The following is a 21,380-nucleotide window of genomic DNA, read 5'->3' as shown; positions in this document are numbered from 1 at the left end:
AATTATGGTCTGCAGCCTCCCACCTCCCCCTACTAAAAAATAATAATAAAACCACATTTGACAATAATGTAAAATCATGACCGTGGCTTACTTCAGTTGTAACACCAAACTATGGTTTGGCACCATGAGAAGGACTCTTGTCCTCTGCACTTTCCTTTAATTTTCTCTGCTTCAGCTAGTTAACTTCTGCAGTTAGTTAAGTATTGCTTTTATGTACTCTCTTCTGATTATGCTATGTATATTTTATTTTCTACATAAAATATGTACTGGTGAAAAACAGTTACCGTTGCAGTTACATAAATCAGTAAATTATAGATTTTTTTTTCACCCTAAACCAAGGCTGCAAACCTAATTCCAACCATTACTGGTTTGTGTGAAAGAGGAAATAAGCAACGAGGAGTGAGAACATGAAGGGAGCAGTGCGAATGTAAAATAATGATGCAGCTGTAGTTTGGCTTTATGCATAAAGCAATCAAATGTGTATTCATTCTCCAGTATGCAATGCGTTTACTATGGAAACTGCCTAAAAACTATCATTTCAAGTCTTGTCCTACTGGCCAAATGTTAAGGGGCTCATTGAAAGTAATATAATTTATGAGACCACAACTGTTCTGTCACATACACTTTCTCCCGTTACCTCTAACTTACCACAAATTAATTTATAAAAATACACATCTGGTGTGACCCCATCAAAACTGCTCTCTAGGGGTCTTAGTAGACCACAAGCTGAACATGAGTCAACAGTGTGATGCAGCAGCAAAAAAAAGCTAATGCTATTCTAGGCTGCATCTAGTGTCCGGATCAAGTGAAGTTGTGGCAAAGAGGAGACAGAGGAGATATGATAGCCATCTTCATATATATCAAGGGTTGTCACATGGAGGATGGCGCAAGCTTGTTTTCTCCTGCTTCAGATACTAGAAGCCAAACCAATGGATTTAAGTTACAAGAAAGTAGATTCTGGCTAAACATCAGGAAGTACTTTCTGACAATAAGAGCTGTTCAACAGTAGAACAGACTCCCACGAGAAGTGTAGAAACTCAGATATATAAGCTAGGCACCAAACAGCTCCTAAAAGCAGAGTTACAGTCACCAAAATGGAATGCCTAGTTCTCATTTTGGGGCCAGATGGTCCAAACGTCCTATTTTCCAATACAACTTTTTGGTTCCTGAAATTCATTCTGATAACGCAGATAAAATATATCAGATAGAATTCCACAGGATAGGGTATTAGTGTGTGAAAACAGTCGAGATACAAAGGATACCTAGGCATGCACCTCCACATGGTGGAGACCTCAGGCGCCAACCTGGCGCCCTGGCATTTTCACTTAGTTGAAAGTGGCCAATAGCCAGGTGCAAAGTGCACCTGAAACCTGGCAAATTTTGAATGGTGGTTAATTCTCCTTCCTTGAAGGTTCTTAAGCAGAGTTTAGATGTCTATCTGTTATGTAGGACCTAGCTGAGATTCCTGCATTGCAGGGGGGTTGGACTGTTTGACCCTCAAGGTCCCTTCCAACTCTGTAGTTCTATGAATCTATGATAGGTAAGGCAAACCACGCACTTGGGGACAGAAAAATGACTACAGGGTCATTCTCCTCCTAACATCTGTACATCCACCTGGCGTTCCTAACAAAAGTATTTACACATATTTTCCTTTGAGCTCAACAAGTGTAAATGCATTCAAGTTTACTTTCTTAACCTCCATTTATCTCTAAACATCCACTTATCTCAAAACAAAGGCTTCAGGGAAAGCAAAGGAAAAGTTGGGACAACTTTACATTCCTGTTCAATGTTCAATTCAACGGGTGGAATTAAACATCACACTATTAGGATAGTTCTGTCAGTGCAAGCATTTCTCTTTGCCGGATGAAACACTCTTCTCTCTCCTCCCCTACCCCCATGTGTTGTTATGGGGATTCCCCCAACAACCCCTCAGAGACTATGGGGCTGCAGGGGTAGGCAAGCCCCTTGGTGCTAGTGGGACTTGCTGCGTTGACTCTTGCTTGCACAGCTATTAAGTTGACTCTGACCCTATTTCTCAGTTCTGGAAGATCAGCACAGGTATTGTCAAAAATATCATACGTAAATTTTAAATCTCCAAATACAACCTCGGAAAAACTAGAGCAACTCAGATGCTCTTACAACTGGGGGGTGGGCAACAAGAAGGAAAGTGCTTTGGAGGGAGATCAAGAGCTCCCAAGCAAACGTAATAATCCAAGGTTAGACAGATCCTTTGAAAAAGACATCTTAAAATGGCATACAAAACGTGCAAAAAAAATTGTTCTCAACGCACTTGCACAGCATGCATACCTGCAACACAATTCTAACATCATGCTCTGCCACAGAACACTTGTGGTATACACCATCCAAATGTACCCTTGTGCTATCCATAAGAAATCTTAGGATCAGGCTTTTAGATTCCAAGGAATGTGTAACTTGAAAGAGGAAAAAATACACATGTAACAGGACATGTTCAGGAATGAAAAATTCTTACCACCAATGTAACATTATTATCAACCAGGCATTCATAAACTTTTCAGTCCTGTGTATAATACTATAGTATTTTTCATTATTGAAAAATGCTCAATGATAATGCATTCTCAATAGCACTAACTAGTGATATGAATTATCAATAATAATACTTCACCATTTAGCTTTTTTAAAAAAATTATCTGAAGCTAGATACTGTATTTTAAAATTAAACAATGGAGCCATTAAAACTCCACAATGCATACACTATGGCAGTGTTTGGATGCAATACTAAACCATAGTTTAGCACTACAATAATAAGCCTAATTTCTCCCACCCAGGGTCACATGCTTCTTTCCTATCCTAGCCTCCTCTATCTAGCAGACAGAAAGAAGATGGTAAACTTCTGCTTGAGATCAACCACACTTTTAACTATATTGTCCAGGCCCTAAACCATGGTTCATCTTAACCACCGTTAGTGACAAGACAGCTTTATGCCTGGAAGTTTGCTTGTTTCCATTATCCACAGTTTGGATGAACCCGTTTGTCCAGATTTAGACAGCATGGCAAGCGGTGGTTAACCAAAAGCAGAAGGTTCTGTATTTCTACTCACAGTCTACTCAAAGAAGGGGGCGAGTGCAAATTAGTTTGGCATTCTGTATGAACCAACCCAATAAAAGTCATTTATGCAGGGCTACTCTGTGCTTAGAATATCAGACATGAACCAGAAGCCCCAGATTGAATTCTGTGCTTAGTCACCAATTCAGTGAGTGACCTTGGAAACAGTTCAGTTCTGCAGCCATAAAATGGGAACATTAGAAGCATGCCTGCACCATCTGGGGCTGATGGGAATTGTAATCCAAAATATCTTGAGGGCACCAGGTTGGGGGTGGCTGTTCTAGAACTTAGTCTGACAACTGAATTATGTTCCTGTTTTCAAGAGCAGATCAGTGCCTATTGCTTTGTTATTTCCTAGTTCATCTTGTTGTATCAGCTTTCTGCTTTTACAGCATGCACTTACTTTTAATTGGATGCATAGCTTTGTGTTTGTAACCCTTGATCATAAGACGTGTTGAGAGCTTTTGGTAGATAAGTGACTAACAAAGATAAAAGGAAATATTCAGTTCTCATACTATAAACCAATTGCCAATCCTGTGAATAAAGGGACTGGCTTGGACAAGTCCAGTCCAGCTGCAAGAAGAGAAAAAGGTCTTTAGAGAAGTTGGAACTTGCTTACCATGACGCCAAGGATCTTTGGGTTCCACAGCCCCAGACACAATGTCTTCATCGGAAGGAAATGTGACATGTTTTGCACCAGGCTTCAGTTTCCCATCATCAGCAGGCAGAGAACCATGGCTTGTTTGGTCATCTTCTGGACTCTCTCTACTTGTTGCTTCCAAGCCTAAACAACAGTTCTGTGAAGAGGAGTCCAATTTTTCCTGCAAACAGTTGTTCTGTTGAGAACATTTTTCAGCAACCGTAAGGCATTCTCCGGCAGCTGTGGCCAAAGGAGGATTATTACAGGCCACCTTATTTGCCAGCGACTCTTCCTGTAGCGGATGGCTCAAAGTCTCTTTCCCCGATGGCTGCAACTGCTCCTCTGCCAGATCACAGCGCTCAGTATCTTTCAAATCCTCCTTTGAAGGACATGCAGTAGAATTGCCCACCATCTCTCTGCCAGGATGGCTCCCTAGCGTGGGAGGGCTGTGCGTGAGGTTTTCTGTATTCTGAAGATGTGATGAAAAGTCCAAAGCCTCTTGAAGTTTTGTCCCACCTTGACTGCCGTCCACTCGAGAGACAGCCCAAGGATCAGAAGCCCTTAGCAGGCCCTCCTCTTCCTTCTGCACAGCAGGAGGTGGCAGCAGCAGCATGAGGTGGTCCCCCTCAGCAGCTTTCCCTTGCTGCTGCTGCATGGGGGAGACTTGTACACACTCCATGGCCAGGCAAGCGTGATACGTTTCTGTCAGGGAGAGCTCTCCTTCTTCCCTTCTCATGGAGTCATTACTGAGGGGTCACCTCCTGTCTCTTTTTCACCTTCCTTCACCTGGCAAGAAAAGGCTCCCAAGGTCTCCAGACCCTTTCCTCCCAGCAATGGTGCAATGAGACCATGAATGATGAATGGGATCACCTGGAGGAGGATGCAGGGAGGACCCCTGCCTTTTTGGTACAAGAAATAGAACCTTTACTTAGGGTTGGAGGAGAGCGAGCAAGACAAAAAGGGCACTACTTTAAATGGGCTTGGGTCAATTTCTGTGAAGATTTGGCAGGGCACGGAAATATTTTGCTGGTCTGGAAAATGTGGAATGCTCCCTTGCCCGTTACGTTTTTACCCAGTAGGGGTAAACAATGGAGTGTTAGTATAATGGTTGAAGAAGGACTGATTGGAACTAACACCTGCAGAATAGAAAAAGGTCCAACAGAAAAGGAACAAAATGGGGCCAACGTTTGCTCCAGAGGCCCAGGAAAGGAAATGCACAGGTTCCTTGTGAAAGCGAGAGCTATCGTAACAGGAAACAGTCCCGTCTGAGTAGTGTGGGAAGCTTATGTGCGTGTAGACTAAAAACACCTGCAGCATAAACAGGAATAGCTGGCAGAAGAGGGCTAAAAGGACTAGTGTCAAGCTGCAGAGGAAAATAAACCTCGCAGCTGTCCCGCTTTTACAGAAACGGGTGCCTGGGTGTGCGTGGTAAGAACCAGAGAGCAATTAATGCCTCACAGGTAAGTAGGGACTCTGCCAAGCGTTTAAAGGGAACAAGGTGAGTGCCCGCTCTCTTTTTTGGTGTGCGTGTGTGCTGGGGCGAGGGATGGCAAAAGGTATAAACAAACGCTATCCTTCTGGAGGAAAGGCGATGCCTATCAAGATATCGGCGCTAGGGGGTGGGGTAGATAAACCGTGATTAGTAATGGAAAGTCGTAGAAAGGCTCTTCGTCGGTTGCTGAGGGGTAAGAGGGCCTTTGCTGATCCTCTGGCTCAGGGCTTTGGTGGTGGCAGGCTCGGAAAGGAAGGGGAAGAGGGGAGGGCTGGCGGGGCTGCCTGAGCCGAGGCAAATACGCACCCGGCGAGGCTGCAGGGGGGAAGAAGAGAAGAGGGAGCCGGTTCTTGGGCGCCGGCGGGGCTGAGGAGGGAGAGCAAAGGCGCCACACGCTCGGGATGATGGAGGGCCGGGCAGGTGCGCGCGCGAGAGAGAGGCCCGTCCCGAGCGAGCGGCCCCCTCCCGCGCCGCCGCTTCAGCCAGGGACGGACCCGAGAGAAGCCTCCTCCTCGCAGTCTTCTTTCGCCGCCGCCGCCGCCAGCAGCGAGTGCGCCAGCGGCCTGCGCATCCGCCGAGGCCCTTTCCGCGCGCGCGGGTGGAACAGCCTCCGCGACCACAGGAGCCTTCGCGAGGGGTTTCTCCCTCCCTCGGCAAACGCAGCGGCGGTGGCGGCTCTACCTTCGTCCCCCTCAGCGGCGGCGGCTCCTCTGGCAAAACACCCACCTCACGCTCGGAGCCGACAGGGTCACGTGCCCCCGTTTCCGGCGCTCGGATTGGCCGGCCGGCGGACGGCGCTGGTTGTTTTTTTAAAACGCAGCCAAGCTTGCCCCCTCCTTTCCTTCCCACACTCACTTCTCGGCCCCCACCTTCCCTTTCGCCAGGCGACAGCCAGCTGCTTTTCAGCTACGGCACTTTCGACAACAGCGGCCTCGAGTGAGGGGGGGCGGGGCGGCGCGGGATAAACCTGCCGGGCGGCTTTCCGCGTGGGGCGGCAAAAAGCAAATATTGTATTATTATTTTTAGTCGTGTTCGCATCCTCCTGCCCAAGCGGCGAAGAGGGAAATGGAAGGATGGGTGTCCTCGAATGTGCTGACGGCGAGACAAGGAATGGCGGAACACGGAGGGCCTCCTGATCATGACGTAACGATCACGCGCTTCCCTTTCATCTTTCATCCCACCAATCGCTAGGAGGAGCGGGAGGCGGGGTGCAGGCACATGGGCCAACGCCGCTCGCCGCCGCCTAGGGGCATACAGGGCAGAGTCATAGAGTTCCCAGTCCTCCTATTAGCAGAGGGAACCTTTAAAAAAAAAGCCGATAAGGGAAGAGCGGCTTGTCGTCCGCTCATAATAATGTACTTCCGGGTGAAGAGGCTGCTGCTTCCTGTCCCGGCCGCCAACGTGCTGAGCGCTTTGAGGCCCGCAATTTTGAGCGGAACGGTTTGGGGTTGCCATGACGACTTGAGGAGACCGAACCAAGGCCTATGCAGGTTAGTCGGCGTTAACTGAATTGTTTCATAACTGAGAGGCAATATTTATGGCCAGAGAGAGGAGCGTCTGTTTTCAAAGAGTTTTTAGCTTAATACAGGATGTGGGAAGAAGCGTTTGGGCCTGGCGTCATGACCAGGCGAAGCTCAAAGCTGCTTTCTGGGGAACTCAGTCATGGAGCGGACTGAGTGAAGGCGGTGAAGGGCCTGTGTGAGTGCCTGGAGGCGGTTGGAGGATGGATGGCGGCGAACAGATTGAGGTTGAATCCTGACAAGACAGAAGTATTGTTTTTGGGGGACAGGAGGCAGGCAGGTGTGGAGGATTCCCTGGTCCTGAATGGGGTAACTGTGCCCCTGAAGGACCAGGTGCGCAGCCTGGGAGTCATTTTGGACTCACAGCTGTCCATGGAGGCACAGGTCAGTTCTGTGTCCAGGGCAGCTGTCTCCCAGCTCCACCTGGTGCGCAGGCTGAGACCCTACCTGTCCGCGGACTGTCTCGCCAGAGTGGTGCATACTCTGGTTATCTCTCGCTTGGACTACTGCAACGCGCTCGATGTGGGGCTACCTTTGAAGGTGACCCGGAAACTGCAATTAATCCAGAATGCGGCAGCTAGACTGGTGACTGGGAGCGGCCGCCAAGACCGTATAACACCGGTCCTGAGAGATCTGCATTGGCTCCCAGTACGTTTCCGAGCACAATTAAAAGTGTTGGTGCTGACCTTTAAAGCCCTAAACGGCCTCGGTCCTGTGTACCTGAAGGAGCGTCTCCACCCCCATCGTTCTGCCCGGACACTGAGATCCAATGCCGATGGCCTTCTGGCGGTTCCCTCATTGCAAAAGTGAGGTTACAGGGAACCAGACAGAGGGCCTTTTAGGTAGTGGCGCCCACCCTGTGGAGCACCCTCCCTTCAGATGTGAAGGAAATAAGTAGCTATCTTATCTTTAAAAGACATCTAAAGGCAGCCCTGTTTAGGGAAGTTTTTAATATTTAATGCTGTATTGTTTTTAACACTCGATTGGGAGCCCTCCAGAGTGGCTGGGGAAACTCAGCCAGATGGGTGGGGTATAAATAATAAATTATTGTTGTTGTTGTTGTAAATAATAAATTGTTGTTGTGGTTGTTATCCAGGTGCATCTCTGTCTGCCCCCACCCCTGACATCACATAGGTCATGAGGTATGGGATAGGTGGGGGCGGTTCAGGGAAAATGGCAACTTGGGTTGAGCCAAATTTGGCCCATAGACTAGCGATTCCCAACCCCTGTTTTGGACTATAACTCCAGGTCTGGTGGCTAAGGCCAGATTATAAAGTAACCCATGTAGGAGATGGAGAAATATATTATATCCAGTGCTTTTTTTCTAAAAAAAATATATGTTTAGTGGTACTCTCATTTTGACTCAAGAAAATCACCATTTAATAGTTCAAATCGGAAAGAATAAATACAGTAAATGGACAAAAATGCAAAGATTCACAAAATGTTTAGGGGTATGTGTACACCTGTGTCCCCCCAGAAAAAAGCACTGATTATGCCTACATCCTAAGGTATGTGGTTATTTGCTACGGTGCAATAGGAAGCTCACATTAATCAAGGCCCATTGTGCCCATTATGTTGGTTAACCTTCATAATAAAATGCTTCCCTCTCAATTGCTTTTAATACTAAAAATAGCCTCAAGCTGTATAAGAGAGAGGGCATGATTCAGTTTTAATATATGTCTGTATTCTTTAAAGTTTAATAGTAAGAATCCTGTTATACAGGTTTCATTTTAATTTTTAATTACAGCATCTGTTACTTTTCTATTATTGATTGGATCTACCCAGCTTCTGATTCTCAAAAGCTCTTCCCACGCTAAATCTTCCTGGGTCTCTGGTTTATTTTTCTCTTGCCCTGCTCCACATTTGGTTTAGTTGCTCACTCTGATGTGTTTTTGATAGTGTGGTTTTTCAGTGTCCACCCTTTAGTGTACGTAGCTTCCTTGGATGTCTTGATGACGGGAAGGTGGGGTAAAAGTGTTTATAGATGTTTTCTTGCTGTTCATCCTTGCATCCTGTCCAGCCCATTTCAGACCTGTAAACTGGAATCCACTCACATGATACTGGCTCTGTCTCTCTACATTACTTACTTTGGAGTGCACTATTAACTCTGACATCTCTTTCATAAAGCTTCAATGTTGCATCTTAGCCCATTTTCTTACACCCATATTTCATCTTTTTTAAAAGAAGAAAAACATCAGCAAAAGCTGTACAGTTTATTTCACCATTGTATACATATTTTTTTTTTGGACACAAAAGTAGAAATATTGTGCCCTTTGAAAAACTTTCCCCAGCCAAGTGGCCTCCAGATTTTTTGGATTACAACTTTCACCATCCCATTGTAGTCCCAACAACATTGGGCGTGGATGTGTGCCAGTTTGGAGAAGGCTGACTTAAAACAATGCACTAAAATGCACCATATTCCTGTTGAGTGCTACAATTCTCCCCACCACATTCCTCAGAGCTTTTTGTCCCTTTCCTTGCTATGAAGCAGAACTTGAGACTTGCCTTGAGACACCAAGTAGGGGCTTAGAAGCAATGACTAGCAAGGTGCTTTTTCGGTGTATGTAGTTAGAAGCAGGGTGGATAAAGTCAGTTATTTTAAAAATAAATGAATAAATCAGATTTTTAAATTTAATTTGGATTTTTTTTATTTAAATTGGATTTTTTAAAATTTACCTTTTGGAGGGAAAATCTTTCTAAAGATGGTTTTCTATTTAAGTTACATTATAGTCCAAATGCTATTCATCAGGAAATAAGGATTTGTTTTTAATTATGTAGCATGAGGCTTTACATGCAATGTTTAAATTTTTAGGTAAATGAATTCCATTAATCTGTTCACAATGTCATGCTCATCCAGAGCTTTCTGTAAGATTATTTGGGGCAGCTTTTCTAATGAGAAGATATTATCACAGATACTTGTTTTTGCAGTTCTCAAAAGGGTGAATTTGTGTCTGCAGAGATAACATGCCTTCTCTTCACAGGAAAAATGTTATAAAATAAACATACAGAGTTGAGGAAAAAACTTTAATCCCATTGTTCCTTTGCAAATTTATATACACAGAATCAGCCCCTTACCAAATGCTAAGTTCCAAGAGGTTCAATGAACAGATTTATTTTGAATGGAATAGATCTGCATAAGTAGCTAAGTGTGAAGCAGTAAAAATGAAAGTGCAACCTTGTGAGCAGAATACTCCGCAAGTCATGGGATCTTTGTGTAATAATTGTGCAAGTCAGTAATTTTTGATAAAACTGTAAAAAGCACTCTGAAAATTTATTATTCCAAAAAATGAAACCTTCATCTCGTTGTAAATATTAAGATTATATCACCAAGAATGAGTATTTCTGTAAAAAAAAAAAAAAAAAGGATTTAAACCAAGTCTTACTGACTAGTGATTTAAATTGATTTGATTTAAATCAAATCCACCCTGGTCAGAAGAAAATGCTGACTCTCCACCAATAAGATATGGACCACCTGCTCTCTTGTGTCAGTCTCTGGCTGCCTTTTTGTCCACACATTTGGTGCAGTGAGGTTTATGATGCCCCTCTGCTTAGAAACAACCCCCAGGGGTATTAGACGCTTAATGAAGGGGTGGAGAACCCTCAGCCCTTCAGGTGCTGCTGGAGCACACCTTGTATCATTCCTGACTAGTGGCAATGATGACTGGAGCTGATGGAGATTGGATTGGAATCCACATCCCTGCTGTAAAGTGTTATGGAGGGCTTCATGTTTCACACAACAGCTGCTGGGAGCACACATCTGTCATTTTTTCACCCAAAATGTCAGTTCCACTGCTCTCCTCTACCGGATAAGCACTCTGACAGAGAGCTTCTATTTTAGAGCAGGAATCGGGGAAGCCTGTGGTCCTTCAAGCACTGTAGGGCCATTGGCTGTGCAGCCTGGGGTCCATGAGAGCTGGGAGTCCAGCAAGTTTGAAGAGCCACAGGTTCCCCATAAACAATGTGTGAAAAGTCAGCCAGCTCTTCCAAATCATCTTTTCGGGAATGTCTGGTGCTGATTCTCTTTGGTCATGTGAATTCACCTTTAGTGGCAACCACACCGTCACACAGTTTTCACCTTGGTTTAAGGATGCTCACTGTGACAGGCTTGGTAGCTTTCTCATTTATTGCTCAACTAAAGGTCATCACAGTTTAAAACAACAACAGCAGCTATTCATCGTATAGGGAACTTGATGAGGCGTGATAAGAATATGAGAATTCTGCCTTGTTGAATCAGAGGCAAGGTACATCTGTCTCGTACAGCAGGCTGGTGATAGCCTTTGCCTGTTTGCCTCTGGTGTTTGGTGTTAAATCATATGCTGCCTCTGTGCCCAGATATCCCATATATCTCATAGCTGAGCCATCTAATCTTCTGGCTGTCCCCCCCTCTTGTGGTAGGAAGTTCCATACATTAATTCCATGTTGCCTGAAGAAAGACTCGTGACGGTGCCAAGCCCTCTGCTTGGGTTACCTGAGAGGAGGCTTATCCCTGCTCTGTGGTTTCTACCGGCACCCACAGCCCTCCACCACCATGTCCTGGTACGTCTTCAGGACCACCATGTCGTGTTGGTCCAGGTAGAGCATAGCGATGGGGCTGAGGTCCGTCGGGACGCAACACGCCTTGGGCACCCTGGAGTTCACCGAGCTCAGCATAGTCTGCACCACAGCGTGGCTGGAGGAGTTCATGTGGTCGGCTAGCGGGAACCGGCACTCCCCGGAGCAGTAGAAAGCGTGGTAGCCGCTGGGGGCAACTATCCAGTCGTTCCACCCAACTTCCTTGAAATCTACAAACAGGCGCTGCCTCCGGCACCTTGTGCTGGCTTTGGCCTTGGGCTTCAGGCCTTTGCGTTTGCTGCGGGAGGCTGGCCCCTTGGGGGCTCTTCGGCCTCCTTTCTGGGTTAGCCCACCCGGCTGGCTCCTGCTTTGTCTCTTCCCACGAGTCAAAGGCTGCCCCCTCCGGTCGTGACTGTAGGTGACCAGCAGAGGCCTTTCCAGAGCCCACTGGGCCTCCTCCTCTCCGGGAGACCGCCTCGCGCGAAGCGGAGCCTGGTGCTGAGGAAGCTCGTGGCTGCCGTTGGGGCGCTCCACCTCAATGAGAAACCCAAGGTGGTGCCTTTGGCCCCCGGCCCTCTGGAAAGCGGCGGTCACGTCAAAGCTCTCCCACCTGGGCTGCTTGGGAGCCAAGAATCTGCGAGCCAGGAGGAGACTGCTCTTGTTTCCGGAAACGGGTAGGGGGCCCATTGCGTGGTATATGTTGATGTGGAAACCCCTGCTTTCCTTCTGCGAGTGGTACAGGCGCAGCTCCAGGGCGGTCAGTTCCTCTTCCACAGGCAGCAAGGTCAGGTTGAACAGGAAGAAGAGCGAACCATCTATGGCTTCAGGGGTGTTTTCCAGATCCTCTAGATGTGAAACAGAAGCCGGAAAGGGATTGAGGACTGAGTGTTTGGGGCTGGTGTGGGGAGCCTTTGGCCTTGCAGATGCTTCTGAACTACAGCTCCCATCACCCCTGGCCATGAACCATGCTTGCTGGGTCTGGTGGGAGTTGTATTTCAGCAACATTCACAAAGGCTGCCCATGCCAGGACTGCAGGAATTGCCTTCTTGCGTCCAACCAAGTGTCCATCTAGCCCATCTGTGTTTTGCCCCCTGCATCCAGCCAGATGCTTCTAAGAAGCTCTCAAGCAACAGCTGTTCCCTGTAAATTGTCTTAAAGTTATTGCCCTAACTTTTTAAAATAAAAGAAAATACTTATTTGTGGCTATTCAGTGTGCAGCACTTTTTTCTTAGACTGTTTTGGGATTTTTAAAGAATCAGAACTGTATTTGGCATCCCTTTCTGTGAAGTGACATGTCCTTGCCTGAAGTGGTGCAGGGTTCCTGGCTCTGCTGATAACGCAAGCGCCTCCTACCCTGTGTGTGGCTCTGTTGCCTTGCTTGCTCTGCAGGTGGCGCTGTAACCCAAGGCAAATCATACACCTCCCAAAACCCAAGAGGAAAAAAGAAGAGATCTTCCTTAAGTAAGCAGAGCATGGGGGCATTCTTGAAGTATCTTGGCATTAGGGAGCTTTGCTTTCCTTCCTCCTCGATGAAGCGTGTTTGACCCTCAGAGTCAAAATCAGAATTGTAGAGTTGGAAGGGACCACAAGGGTCATCTATCAGTGCAACCCCCTGCAATGCAGGAATCTTTCAATGTGGGGTTTGAACCCACAACCCTGAGATGAAGAGTCTTGCGCTCTCCCAACTGAGCCTTCTACCAGGTCAGGCTATTTGTCAGCCTCTTATTGTCAGCCATGGCTGGCAGTTGCTCTCCAAGGACCGGGGCAAACAGAGGGGCTTTCCTTTTAACTGGGGGTGTCAAGGATTGAACTTGGGACCTTCTGCATGCAAAGCAAGGTTCCTGCCTGCTGAGCTACCTCTTTTTCCCTTTACGCAGTGCGGCCGCTTATCTACAGCTTTCCACCTCTCCTTCATCCCTGTCCCTGGCTCCTGGTTTTGTGCAGTCACTTCAAGGATGGAGAGCCTGTGGCTGTCTCTGGTTGGACTCCAGCTCCCATCAGCCCCTGCAGCTGGCATGGCCAATGTTCAGGGAGATGATGGGAGATGTAGTCTAGCAACTCCTGGAGGGCCTGGGTTAAATTTCCCCACTTTTCTCCCCTCTGCTGCTACCCCAACCAATTTTTCAAGGCCCCAGCCACCCCAACGGCCCAAACGTGGAATTTGAAGGCGGACGTGGCAATCGCAAGCTCACCAACATGGTGGAAGGTGCGGATGGTGTTGGCTCTCCCGGCTTGTTCCTCCAGGAAGGGAAGCTCTGTCTCTTTGAGGGAGGAGGGAGCCTTCCCCAAGCAGAACTGGTACAGATCCAGAAGATATTGGGGGACCACAAGCCCCGCCCTTGGCTCCGGGCGCCGTTGCAAGCCCAGGCGTCTCAGCAGGATGGTTTGGAGGGCTTGGATAGGGACCTGCTTTGAGGAGTCATGCTCGCCAGCAGTTCCTGGAGAGGCCGCTAGGAGGCCTCCAGATCTCCAGAATTCAAGAGGTATAAGCAGGACCACCAAAACAGCCAAGTTACCAGAAACCATTGTGGAACTGGGGAAGGCAGAGGGAAGACAAAGACATGGTTGGTGAATGTGGCTTGTAGACAGAATTGGATTTCCAGGGTTGTTTTTCCCTTTCTGTCTCCACTCCCTGCCGCCGCCCCCCAAAAAAACCAGAAAATAAAAGAATGCATTCGACTTGGAATATGTATACTGTAGATTAAAGTATAGTTAAAGGGAGCCAGTCAAAAAACTGGGTTGCCTTTTTAGCATCGTGCCCCCTGCTGGTAGTGGGGGAAATTACCCCATGCTGCACATCAGTATAATTTGATGCAGTTCAGTTAATTCTGTGGCATTAGGATATAACCTCAGAGAGTGTATGCGTGTTAAATTTCTCCCAGACCGTCTCTGCAGGATGCTGCAGGAAAATTGCTAGCAGAGGTCTTAGTGAGTACGAAAGAAGCCTGAAGAAAGATGCCTCTGCTGAGACTTTTGAACAGAGCAAAACCCTGGGGAGTTCAGATCCCTTTATTTTATCAAGTGCACATTTTGCTTTGCAAAAGGGTTTCAGTGCCAAAAAAAATGTGTTGCGAGAAGGCAGAGGGGCTTCTTGGAGCAAGCGAGTTAGATTATTGAGAGTGATGTGTGCTGCGTTTTTTTGTTTTTGTTTCAAGAGCATGTCTTTTGCCTTTGAAAGAATTCTGCTGTAGATAAGAGAAAGTCCTGGCCTTTGTTAATGTCTTGACATCCCTGCTCTTCCTTGATCTTCCATTTGCCTAGGCTTGGGGTGGGCAATCTTGCCTGATGCCTCACTCACCCTCCCCATAGCTTACCAAAGAGGAAGTCATCCTCTGTCATCCATAGAATTGTAGAGTTGGAAGGGTCCGCAAGGGTCATCTAGTCCAACCCCCTGCAATGTAGGAATCTCAGCTAAAGAAACCCTGGCAGATGGCCACCCAATCTCTGTTTTAAAACCTCCAGCAGAGGAGAACCCACCAATGAAGGAGAAAAACCGAGGCACAGAGAGCTTGCCATATAACACCCACGAAATGGGCACAATTTGCTACAGGCCGACATTTGCAACTAGCCTTGAACATAAGCACTCAAGTCAGCTGTACCCCGGAGATTGCACAAGCCCTTTGAGGTGTTGTGCAGATGAATGTGGGAAGATTCTGGAACGGTGACCGTAGCCTTGCCCTCAACGTGGCACCATGCAACTAGTTGGGTGTGGTTTCTGCCAGAGGTGGGCAGGCAGACTGGCAAGTGGGTGGAGCTTCTCATGAGGGCATCTTGCTGCTGGATGCTATCTTGAGACACCCTTTTCACCAAGCCTTGGTTAATACATGTAAAATTAGCAGAGCAAGCAAGGGCCCATCCAGGGCACTGCCCATAAGAGCCCTCTAAGCACGTCCACAAGGAGGGTAGTGTTGCTTTTCTGAAGTGTTGTTGACAGTGTGGATGTCCGTCCCCCCCTTGCCCCACTCAGAAGTACTTACTTGCAAAGGTTGAGGCTGTTGGCAGGCATCCATTTTCCCCACTCCTGCAAATCCAGCAGCTTTTCCTTGCCGTTAGGTCTCTCCCAACCTTGCTGCTGCTTCTCTCAGGTCGCCCAAGCCAGGGAACAGCCCGCACTGCCCCATGGCCACCCCGCTTCTCCCCAGCGACCTACGTCGTCCTTCCCTCGCTCGGCAAGTGAGCCAGAGGCCGGCCAGCCTCCCAGCTCTTCTCCAGAGCGCTGGGGCTCTGCCCACCCTGCCTGTGGAGGTGCCGTCCTCGCTGCCTTCAGGATGTGATGTCAACCAGGCCAGGAGGCCGAGCCAGAACAAACAAGTTTGTTGTGAGTTGTCGCCTCTTCGCTCTCTCCAGCACAGCACGGTGGCCCATTTTCTGGACTCGCCACTCGCTTCGGCCCTGCCAGAAAGGCAAGAGAGCTATGCCAGCTCTGATCCCAGGTGAGGAACAGGAGGCGAATTGCATCTCCACCCCAGAAAATTATGGGACATCTGCTTCACCAGTTAACAGCTGGGCCAAGGACACGAGGTGGCCAAATTTGGCCGACTCTTCATCTCCCCGCCCCCCGCCCGGTTAGCAACAGGCCTTCAAAAACACCCAGAAGGTGCTGCTACCATGAGCCAAAATTGGTGACGTGACGCTGTTTGAAGGCCAACCCTTCCAGTCTGAAATTTGCGCTGCTTACCACCTGGAGCTGACGTTTATCAACCTGCTACTAAGACACACTGAAAAACAGGGATAGGTCACCCACCCCAACGCTTCGCTTGGCACGGGGCTAGTTTCCCAGCGTTTGTGCTGGCAGCCCAATTTACAAGCCTGCAAAGTCAATGCAGGCTTTTACATTGCAGCTTTGACTGTTCCCCCCCCCCTTCTTCAAAGTAACACGTGCGATTATTCTCAGGTCGCGTTCAAACAGAACCTGGTGCCGTCCCAAAGGCATGAGCCTCGCCAGAAAAACAGCCAACCCACCCCCTCCCCAGGCCCCGTTCTTCCTGGCGTGCTGCCTGGGAGTGCAGGAGATCTGGGCCAGGTCCTTATCAGGCCAGGGGGGAGAGGGCTTTCAGGGGCCGGCGCTTCCTCCGCCACCAGACAGCACGCGCCGGGAACGAGCTGTCTGTGGAAAGAGCGCGTCAACAGGGCCTGAGGAGGAAGCGCTGCGGTCATCGCCCAAGGCAGACTCTTGGAACAAACACACGGTGCAGGAATGTGGCCTCGTTGGGGACCCGGGTGAGGGGTTGGGGAGAGGTAATCTCCAGCAAGGCTGAAGCTGGCGGCATTCCCTCCCAGAAGCCTAAGCTGGAAAAAAGGTCTTGGCTGCAGGCGCACATTAAGCCAGATTGAATGCGCAGCAGTTCGGCTGTCCTTCCCCAAGGCAGAATTGCAGTTCCTTAAGCTGGAGGTGTGCAGTATAATGGCTGCTTTAGTTGAGATCCCTGCATTGCAGGGGGTTGGACTAGATGACCCTTGGGGTCTCTTTCAACTCTACAATTCTGGGATGCTTTTCTTCATGCTCATGCTGGGGACCCTGACCACTAAGCAAGCCACCGTCATTCCCAAGCAGCAACTTGTGCTTTGAGTCCACCACCGACACCAGGAAAATTCTGCGGGAGCGTCCATGGAACGTGGTCCATTTGAACCACGGGAAGGTTTCCTCTGGCGCTCCAGAATTGAAAAATCGGGAGCTTTTTGTCTCCCCCCAGTTGGTTCAGAGAGCATGCTGAACCTGTATGTACATGTCCTGGCTACCCACTTGAATGACTTTGGAAGAGGATGGCGTAGATTCATGGAGTGTGTCACAGCACTGTCAGGCAATGAATGTCCAGAAGGAGGAGTTAACTCTTTATTGTCAAAAGTACACTTACAAGTTGGGGAAAGGCATGTCCACCCATGCTACCTCCCTCAGCTAGGCCAGGTTTGCACCCGATGAGGCAGTTGCTGCAACAGAGAGCCCTCGCCCCCAGATTATGTATATTCCCTACCCGAGTTTTGCACTGGCAGGTGCAGACTACGCCTGTGTGTAGCCTGCTTCTACTACTCCCACTTCAATCCTCTTCTAGTCCTGGGACCCAAAGGGCAGAGATGCAGCAGGTAGCCTCTTCTGAGGACAGGCAGCCCTCTTGCAATCACACCCATGGCAGAACCTCACTCAGTGGCAACCAACTGGAAGTATTCAAGACGGGCATGACAAATTGGGCAGAGAGGCAGCAGAAGTGCTGCTCTGTGGCTGGATCCTTTGAGCCTAGAGGACTGTGAATCATGCTGCTTTCTCCCAAAGCTAGTGCGTACTGCCCTGCCTTTGTGGAATCAATCCTCCTCTGGGGGCACGTCTCCACTAAAAACCCAACAGAGGTCAACTGTCACAGGTTTTCCCATTGCAAGGAACTTTGGGAATTCCAAATCGGCCCAGGGGTTAACCGCCTCTTCTCCAAGCTACTGTCCACCAGGGATGCTGTGGAGAGGAAGCAGTAAATTCATTTTAGGTAACTAGACAGCATCTTAAAAAGCAGAGACATCACCTTGCCAACAAAGGTCCATATAGTAAAAGCTATGCTTTTCCCAGTAGTGATGTATGGAAGTGAAAGCTGGACCATAAAGAAGGCTGATCGCCGAAGAATTGATGCTTTTGAATTATGGTGCTGGAGGAGACTCTTGAGAGTCCCATGGACTGCAGGAAGATCAAACCGATCCATTCTTAAGGAAATCAGACCTGAGTGCTCACTGGAAGGACAGATCCTGAAGCTGAGGCTCCAATACTTTGGCCACCTCAAGAGAAGAGAAGACTCCCTGGAAAAGACCCTGATGTTGGGAAAGATGGAGGGCAGAAGGAGAAGGGGATGACAGAGGACGAGATGGTTGGACAGTGTTCTCAAAGCTACCAGCATGAGTTTGATCAAACTGCGGGAGGCAGTGGAAGACAGGAGTGCCTGGCGTGCTCTGGTCCCTGGGGTCACGAAGAGTTGGACACGACTAAACAACTCAACAACAACAACTAGAGTTACCTAGTGTTTGGCTAAAAGTCTAAGCTTCTGGATTCAGCAGCATCCATTTCTGGCCCAGGCCAACCCCTCTCGCTCTCCTCCTTGCACCAGAGTTGTCCTTGGCTGCCGGCGGCTGTTTCTCCAGCTCGCTGTGCAAAACATCCTCTTTGCCGCTGACCCTGGGCTTGGCCGCCCGCCACAGAGGATGTTGGCACAGTGAGGGAGCGTCAAGTTGGTGCCGCCACCGTCCAGAGGGGAAAACAGGCTGTCCTCGTGCAGCAGCACTTCCTGTTTACTGGCCCCCATAAGCCTGTGCTTAACCCTCTGCTGCCTGAAGACCAGCGGCCATGGCCACTGCAGCAGGCAGAGTTCCCAGCTGGCAAGAGTTCTGCCCTTGGCACAGGGCAGAAGTGACCCAAAATGCCAAGTCAGTGGCTCACCTCTCCCCTAAATCTACAGCACAGGGTGGGAATCATTTTTCATTCTCTTATGGGTAATGGGGGGCGGGGTGCCGAACAGCTGTGCTGCAAACCAGTGGTGGGCAGGGCCAGAGACAGACCTGGGCAGAGCAATGGGTGAGACTTTTCCTTTTGTACAGTGTGCTACATTCCAGCTGTGTGAAGGTCAGAGGTTTTCTAGCAAGAGGCTTCATCGCCATTGTAGGACACAGCCCAGGCAGGCAAAAGCACTTTAGGGGCAAGGTTGACAGAAGAGAGTAGCCTGGAGGGAGACGCAGGGGCTGGAAGGCCGCTTTTGCTCCGAGGTTCCCAACCCCCAACCTACCACCCAAAAAGTACATTGCTTACCTAGAGCTGGTTGTCTTCAACCTTCTCACACCCCATGACCCACATTTAACTCAAACACACATTTGGAGACCCGTTTCTCAAATCTTCTAACTTATATTTGCACGGCGGTAGCGCTCCTGTTGCGACCCACCAGTTGAAGACAGAATGTGAAATTTGTAGCCATCTTGATCAGGCGTGAGAAATCCGAACATTAAAGCCATGGGACCTAGAAATCTGGGGGTTTTCTCTCTCCCAGCGCAGAATCATAAGGTTCCTTGAACATATAAGCTTTTCTTTAAAAATTAAAATGATCATGGAACACAGCAACAAGAGCAAAAAATCCTGCAGTCTATTTCAAACAGCTTAAACTATAGAGGGAACTTGGTCTGCTCAGCAAGACAGACAGGAGGGCAGAATGTGTTCTAAGCCATAGGAGCACCTACCTCCTGAATTATTCCTTAAGAGTACCTGCTGCTGCTGACACAAAGAAGGGGCCATTAGTATAACATATTTCTCCTCTTTGCCAGCAGGGGTGCACAATGAAGGTGCCGGTTGCGGTCATCCGCCTGCCCCACGGACCCGACGGGTCAAGCCGCGGCTTCGATCCCAACTCTCCCCGTTTCCAGGCCCTTGGTCCTGCCAGCCTCTCCTCTGGCAGCACAGCAGACCTAGAGCAGGAGCAGCAAAGTCGTGTGACACTTCGAGAACGCTACCTGCGCAGCCTCTCAGCCATGGCTGGGCGGCCCGTCAGATTCACCATGTACGAGAGGGTCAAGGTCACAGCTTTGTTTGGAGCGTCCGACATTGACATCCTGAACTTCCAGGTCTCCGAGCTTCAGACTCCACTGGGGATACAGAGAGAAGCGCTGCTCCGATGTTCGGACATCATCGCATACTCCTTTGAGCTTTGACAGCTCTGCCTTTTTACTATTAAAGCACCTTTTATAAGCAAGTGTTCAGTCCTTTGAGTTGCAGAGAGCAGGCTCTGGTCATTCATAGCAGACATGTCCAGCGGGCTATGACAAATTAAGTAATGAGTTTGAACTGCAGAGGAGACATCTCTGAACGATTCACTGTTCTGCACGCACTGCCTCCCAGATTCTGGGTCTGTGTTGCAAGTAGGAGCTGTAACAAAGTGTCACAGTATGAAGCGCTGCACCCCACCGCTTTCCTGTTTTGTTTCCCCAGTATTGCCATCATTACAAGCTCCCATTTTTGCTATTTCGGGGGTCTCCCCCTAAGCCTGCTAATCCCTCCTCCTTGTGGGCAGCCCCATTTTAACTACACTAGCAGTGACACAGCATCAACACTGTAGAGGGAGTTATTCTCTCATGCAATAAAGCATTGCAATACAGCAAATGCTGATTCAGCAGCTGCTTCTAAACAAATGGCAGGACTTAAAACCTTGCCTCGCTCATCCCTGGAGGGATGGCACTTGGCTGCAGAAGCTTGGTGCTGGGTCTCCCATGTTCTTTGGCATTTACCTGAAACTAGCAGTGCAGTGGAAATTCTCAGCTGCTTCAGCTCAGATGAAAGTGAATTAAGGGGCCCTTGTTTTTTAAAAAATGCATTGCAGCTCAGTTCAGGCTCGCACACAGGCCTGCCTTTTTTGTGTTTATCCTTTTGAATTTATCATAAACCATCATGAAATATCCATTTAGCCTACTGACCGCTGAGGACTCCAGCCACGGTGCTTTGATTCACACTGATTTGCACAGAGAGAACAGGATGCTGCACTAGCAAGGCTGTTGTGTCCAGAAAAGGGTCCCCCTGGGTAATTTGTACCTGCCCTTGGACTTATGTGACCATATTTCACTCTAGCACCCTGACTAGGGCTGGGCAATATAACATCCGAAACAGGTGTGAAGTCAATTTTGTGATACCAGTTTCATAATTTTTGACCTGCCAACACATCTCAAATCATGATTGTGTGCGTGTGTGTGTGTGCGCTCTGCAAAAATCACAATGCCTCTCTAGATTATTGCAGCCTGTTAACTCTGCCAGCTCAGCTCTCCCCTGCCTCCTGCAGGGGAAGTGAATGACAAGAGCAGGCGCCAGCAAAAATCACAATGCAGGAAAAACTGTGAAGCCAGCCAGTGCCTTGACATAGCTCCATCCTTCTTTCAGACACCATGATATATCACTATACCACAATGTTTAGCTGGTGATATATCACAGTGTTGAAAACCATGTCTCACCCAGCCCTAGTCCTGACTCTAATCATTGGTGGGGGGAAAACCCCAAAAGTAGGAGCAGGCTTGATTATCACATAGTAGTTGCTTTGATTTGTGCCTGTGCATTTTGCTTCACAACTTTCGAGCTGAGAAGCTTATTCCT

At 48.5% G+C, this 21,380-nt stretch overlaps 3 protein-coding genes across 7 annotated transcripts in view; 1 reads left to right on the top strand and 2 right to left on the bottom strand.

Annotated features, from left to right (window-relative positions):
* Nucleotides 1-6,082, bottom strand: part of PPP1R37 (protein phosphatase 1 regulatory subunit 37) — a 51,147-nt gene extending 45,065 nt beyond the window's left edge. Inside the window, exon 1 of the mRNA XM_081018627.1 lies at nucleotides 3,704-6,082. Within this exon, the coding sequence (XP_080874753.1) occupies nucleotides 3,704-4,460 (757 nt within the window). The 5' untranslated portion in view covers nucleotides 4,461-6,082. The remainder of the gene's footprint in view (nucleotides 1-3,703) is intronic.
* A 366-nt stretch (nucleotides 6,083-6,448) lies between these two features.
* GEMIN7 (gem nuclear organelle associated protein 7) lies at nucleotides 6,449-19,995 on the top strand. Of its 5 annotated transcripts, none has more exons than XM_081019512.1 (2): nucleotides 6,449-6,706; nucleotides 19,571-19,995. In XM_081019512.1, exons 1-2 carry the CDS (start codon nucleotides 6,701-6,703, stop codon nucleotides 19,952-19,954), a joined length of 390 nt encoding a protein of 129 aa, XP_080875638.1. In that variant the 5' UTR covers nucleotides 6,449-6,700; the 3' UTR covers nucleotides 19,955-19,995. The 5 variants fall into 5 exon arrangements, with proteins under 5 accessions (XP_080875638.1, XP_080875639.1, XP_080875641.1 ...); XM_081019513.1 differs by having other exon boundaries at nucleotides 6,460-6,706; nucleotides 19,574-19,995; XM_081019515.1 differs by lacking the exon at nucleotides 6,449-6,706 and adding an exon at nucleotides 15,629-15,720 and having other exon boundaries at nucleotides 19,574-19,995.
* On the bottom strand, nucleotides 9,747-15,493 carry LOC308484262 (bone morphogenetic protein 2-like). The gene is made up of 3 exons (XM_081019052.1): nucleotides 15,265-15,493; nucleotides 13,480-13,820; nucleotides 9,747-12,132 (listed from the first exon to the last, which is right to left on the bottom strand). The coding sequence occupies exons 1-3, from the start codon at nucleotides 15,291-15,293 to the stop codon at nucleotides 11,237-11,239; spliced, it is 1,266 nt and encodes a 421-aa protein (XP_080875178.1). The 5' UTR covers nucleotides 15,294-15,493; the 3' UTR covers nucleotides 9,747-11,236.
* Nucleotides 19,996-21,380: the final 1,385 nt, after the last annotated feature.

This window comes from Podarcis pityusensis (genome assembly GCF_964106645.2).
Source record: "Podarcis pityusensis genome assembly, chromosome: 8".
NCBI classification, from domain to species: domain Eukaryota; kingdom Metazoa; phylum Chordata; class Lepidosauria; order Squamata; family Lacertidae; genus Podarcis; species Podarcis pityusensis.
The sequence above is the reverse complement of the archived record's forward strand: the minus strand, read 5'-3'. Positions and strand labels throughout refer to the sequence as shown.

Bases quoted from the DNA above. Each gene is read 5' to 3' on its own strand.
- LOC308484262 (XM_081019052.1), bottom strand. From the start codon at position 15,293: ATGCCTGCCAACAGCCTCAACCTTTGCAA. The intron at 13,821-15,264 runs GTAAGTACTTCT...TGCCTTCCCCAG, and splicing joins AACAGCCTCAACCTTTGCAA to TTCCACAATGGTTTCTGGTA. The intron at 12,133-13,479 runs GTGAGCTTGCGA...TTTCACATCTAG, and splicing joins CCGCACCTTCCACCATGTTG to AGGATCTGGAAAACACCCCT.
- GEMIN7 (XM_081019511.1), top strand. From the start codon at position 18,679: ATGCCAAGTCAGTGGCTCACCTCTCCCCTAAATCTACAGCACAGG. The intron at 18,724-19,573 runs GTGGGAATCATT...CTTTGCCAGCAG, and splicing joins CCCTAAATCTACAGCACAGG to GGGTGCACAATGAAGGTGCC.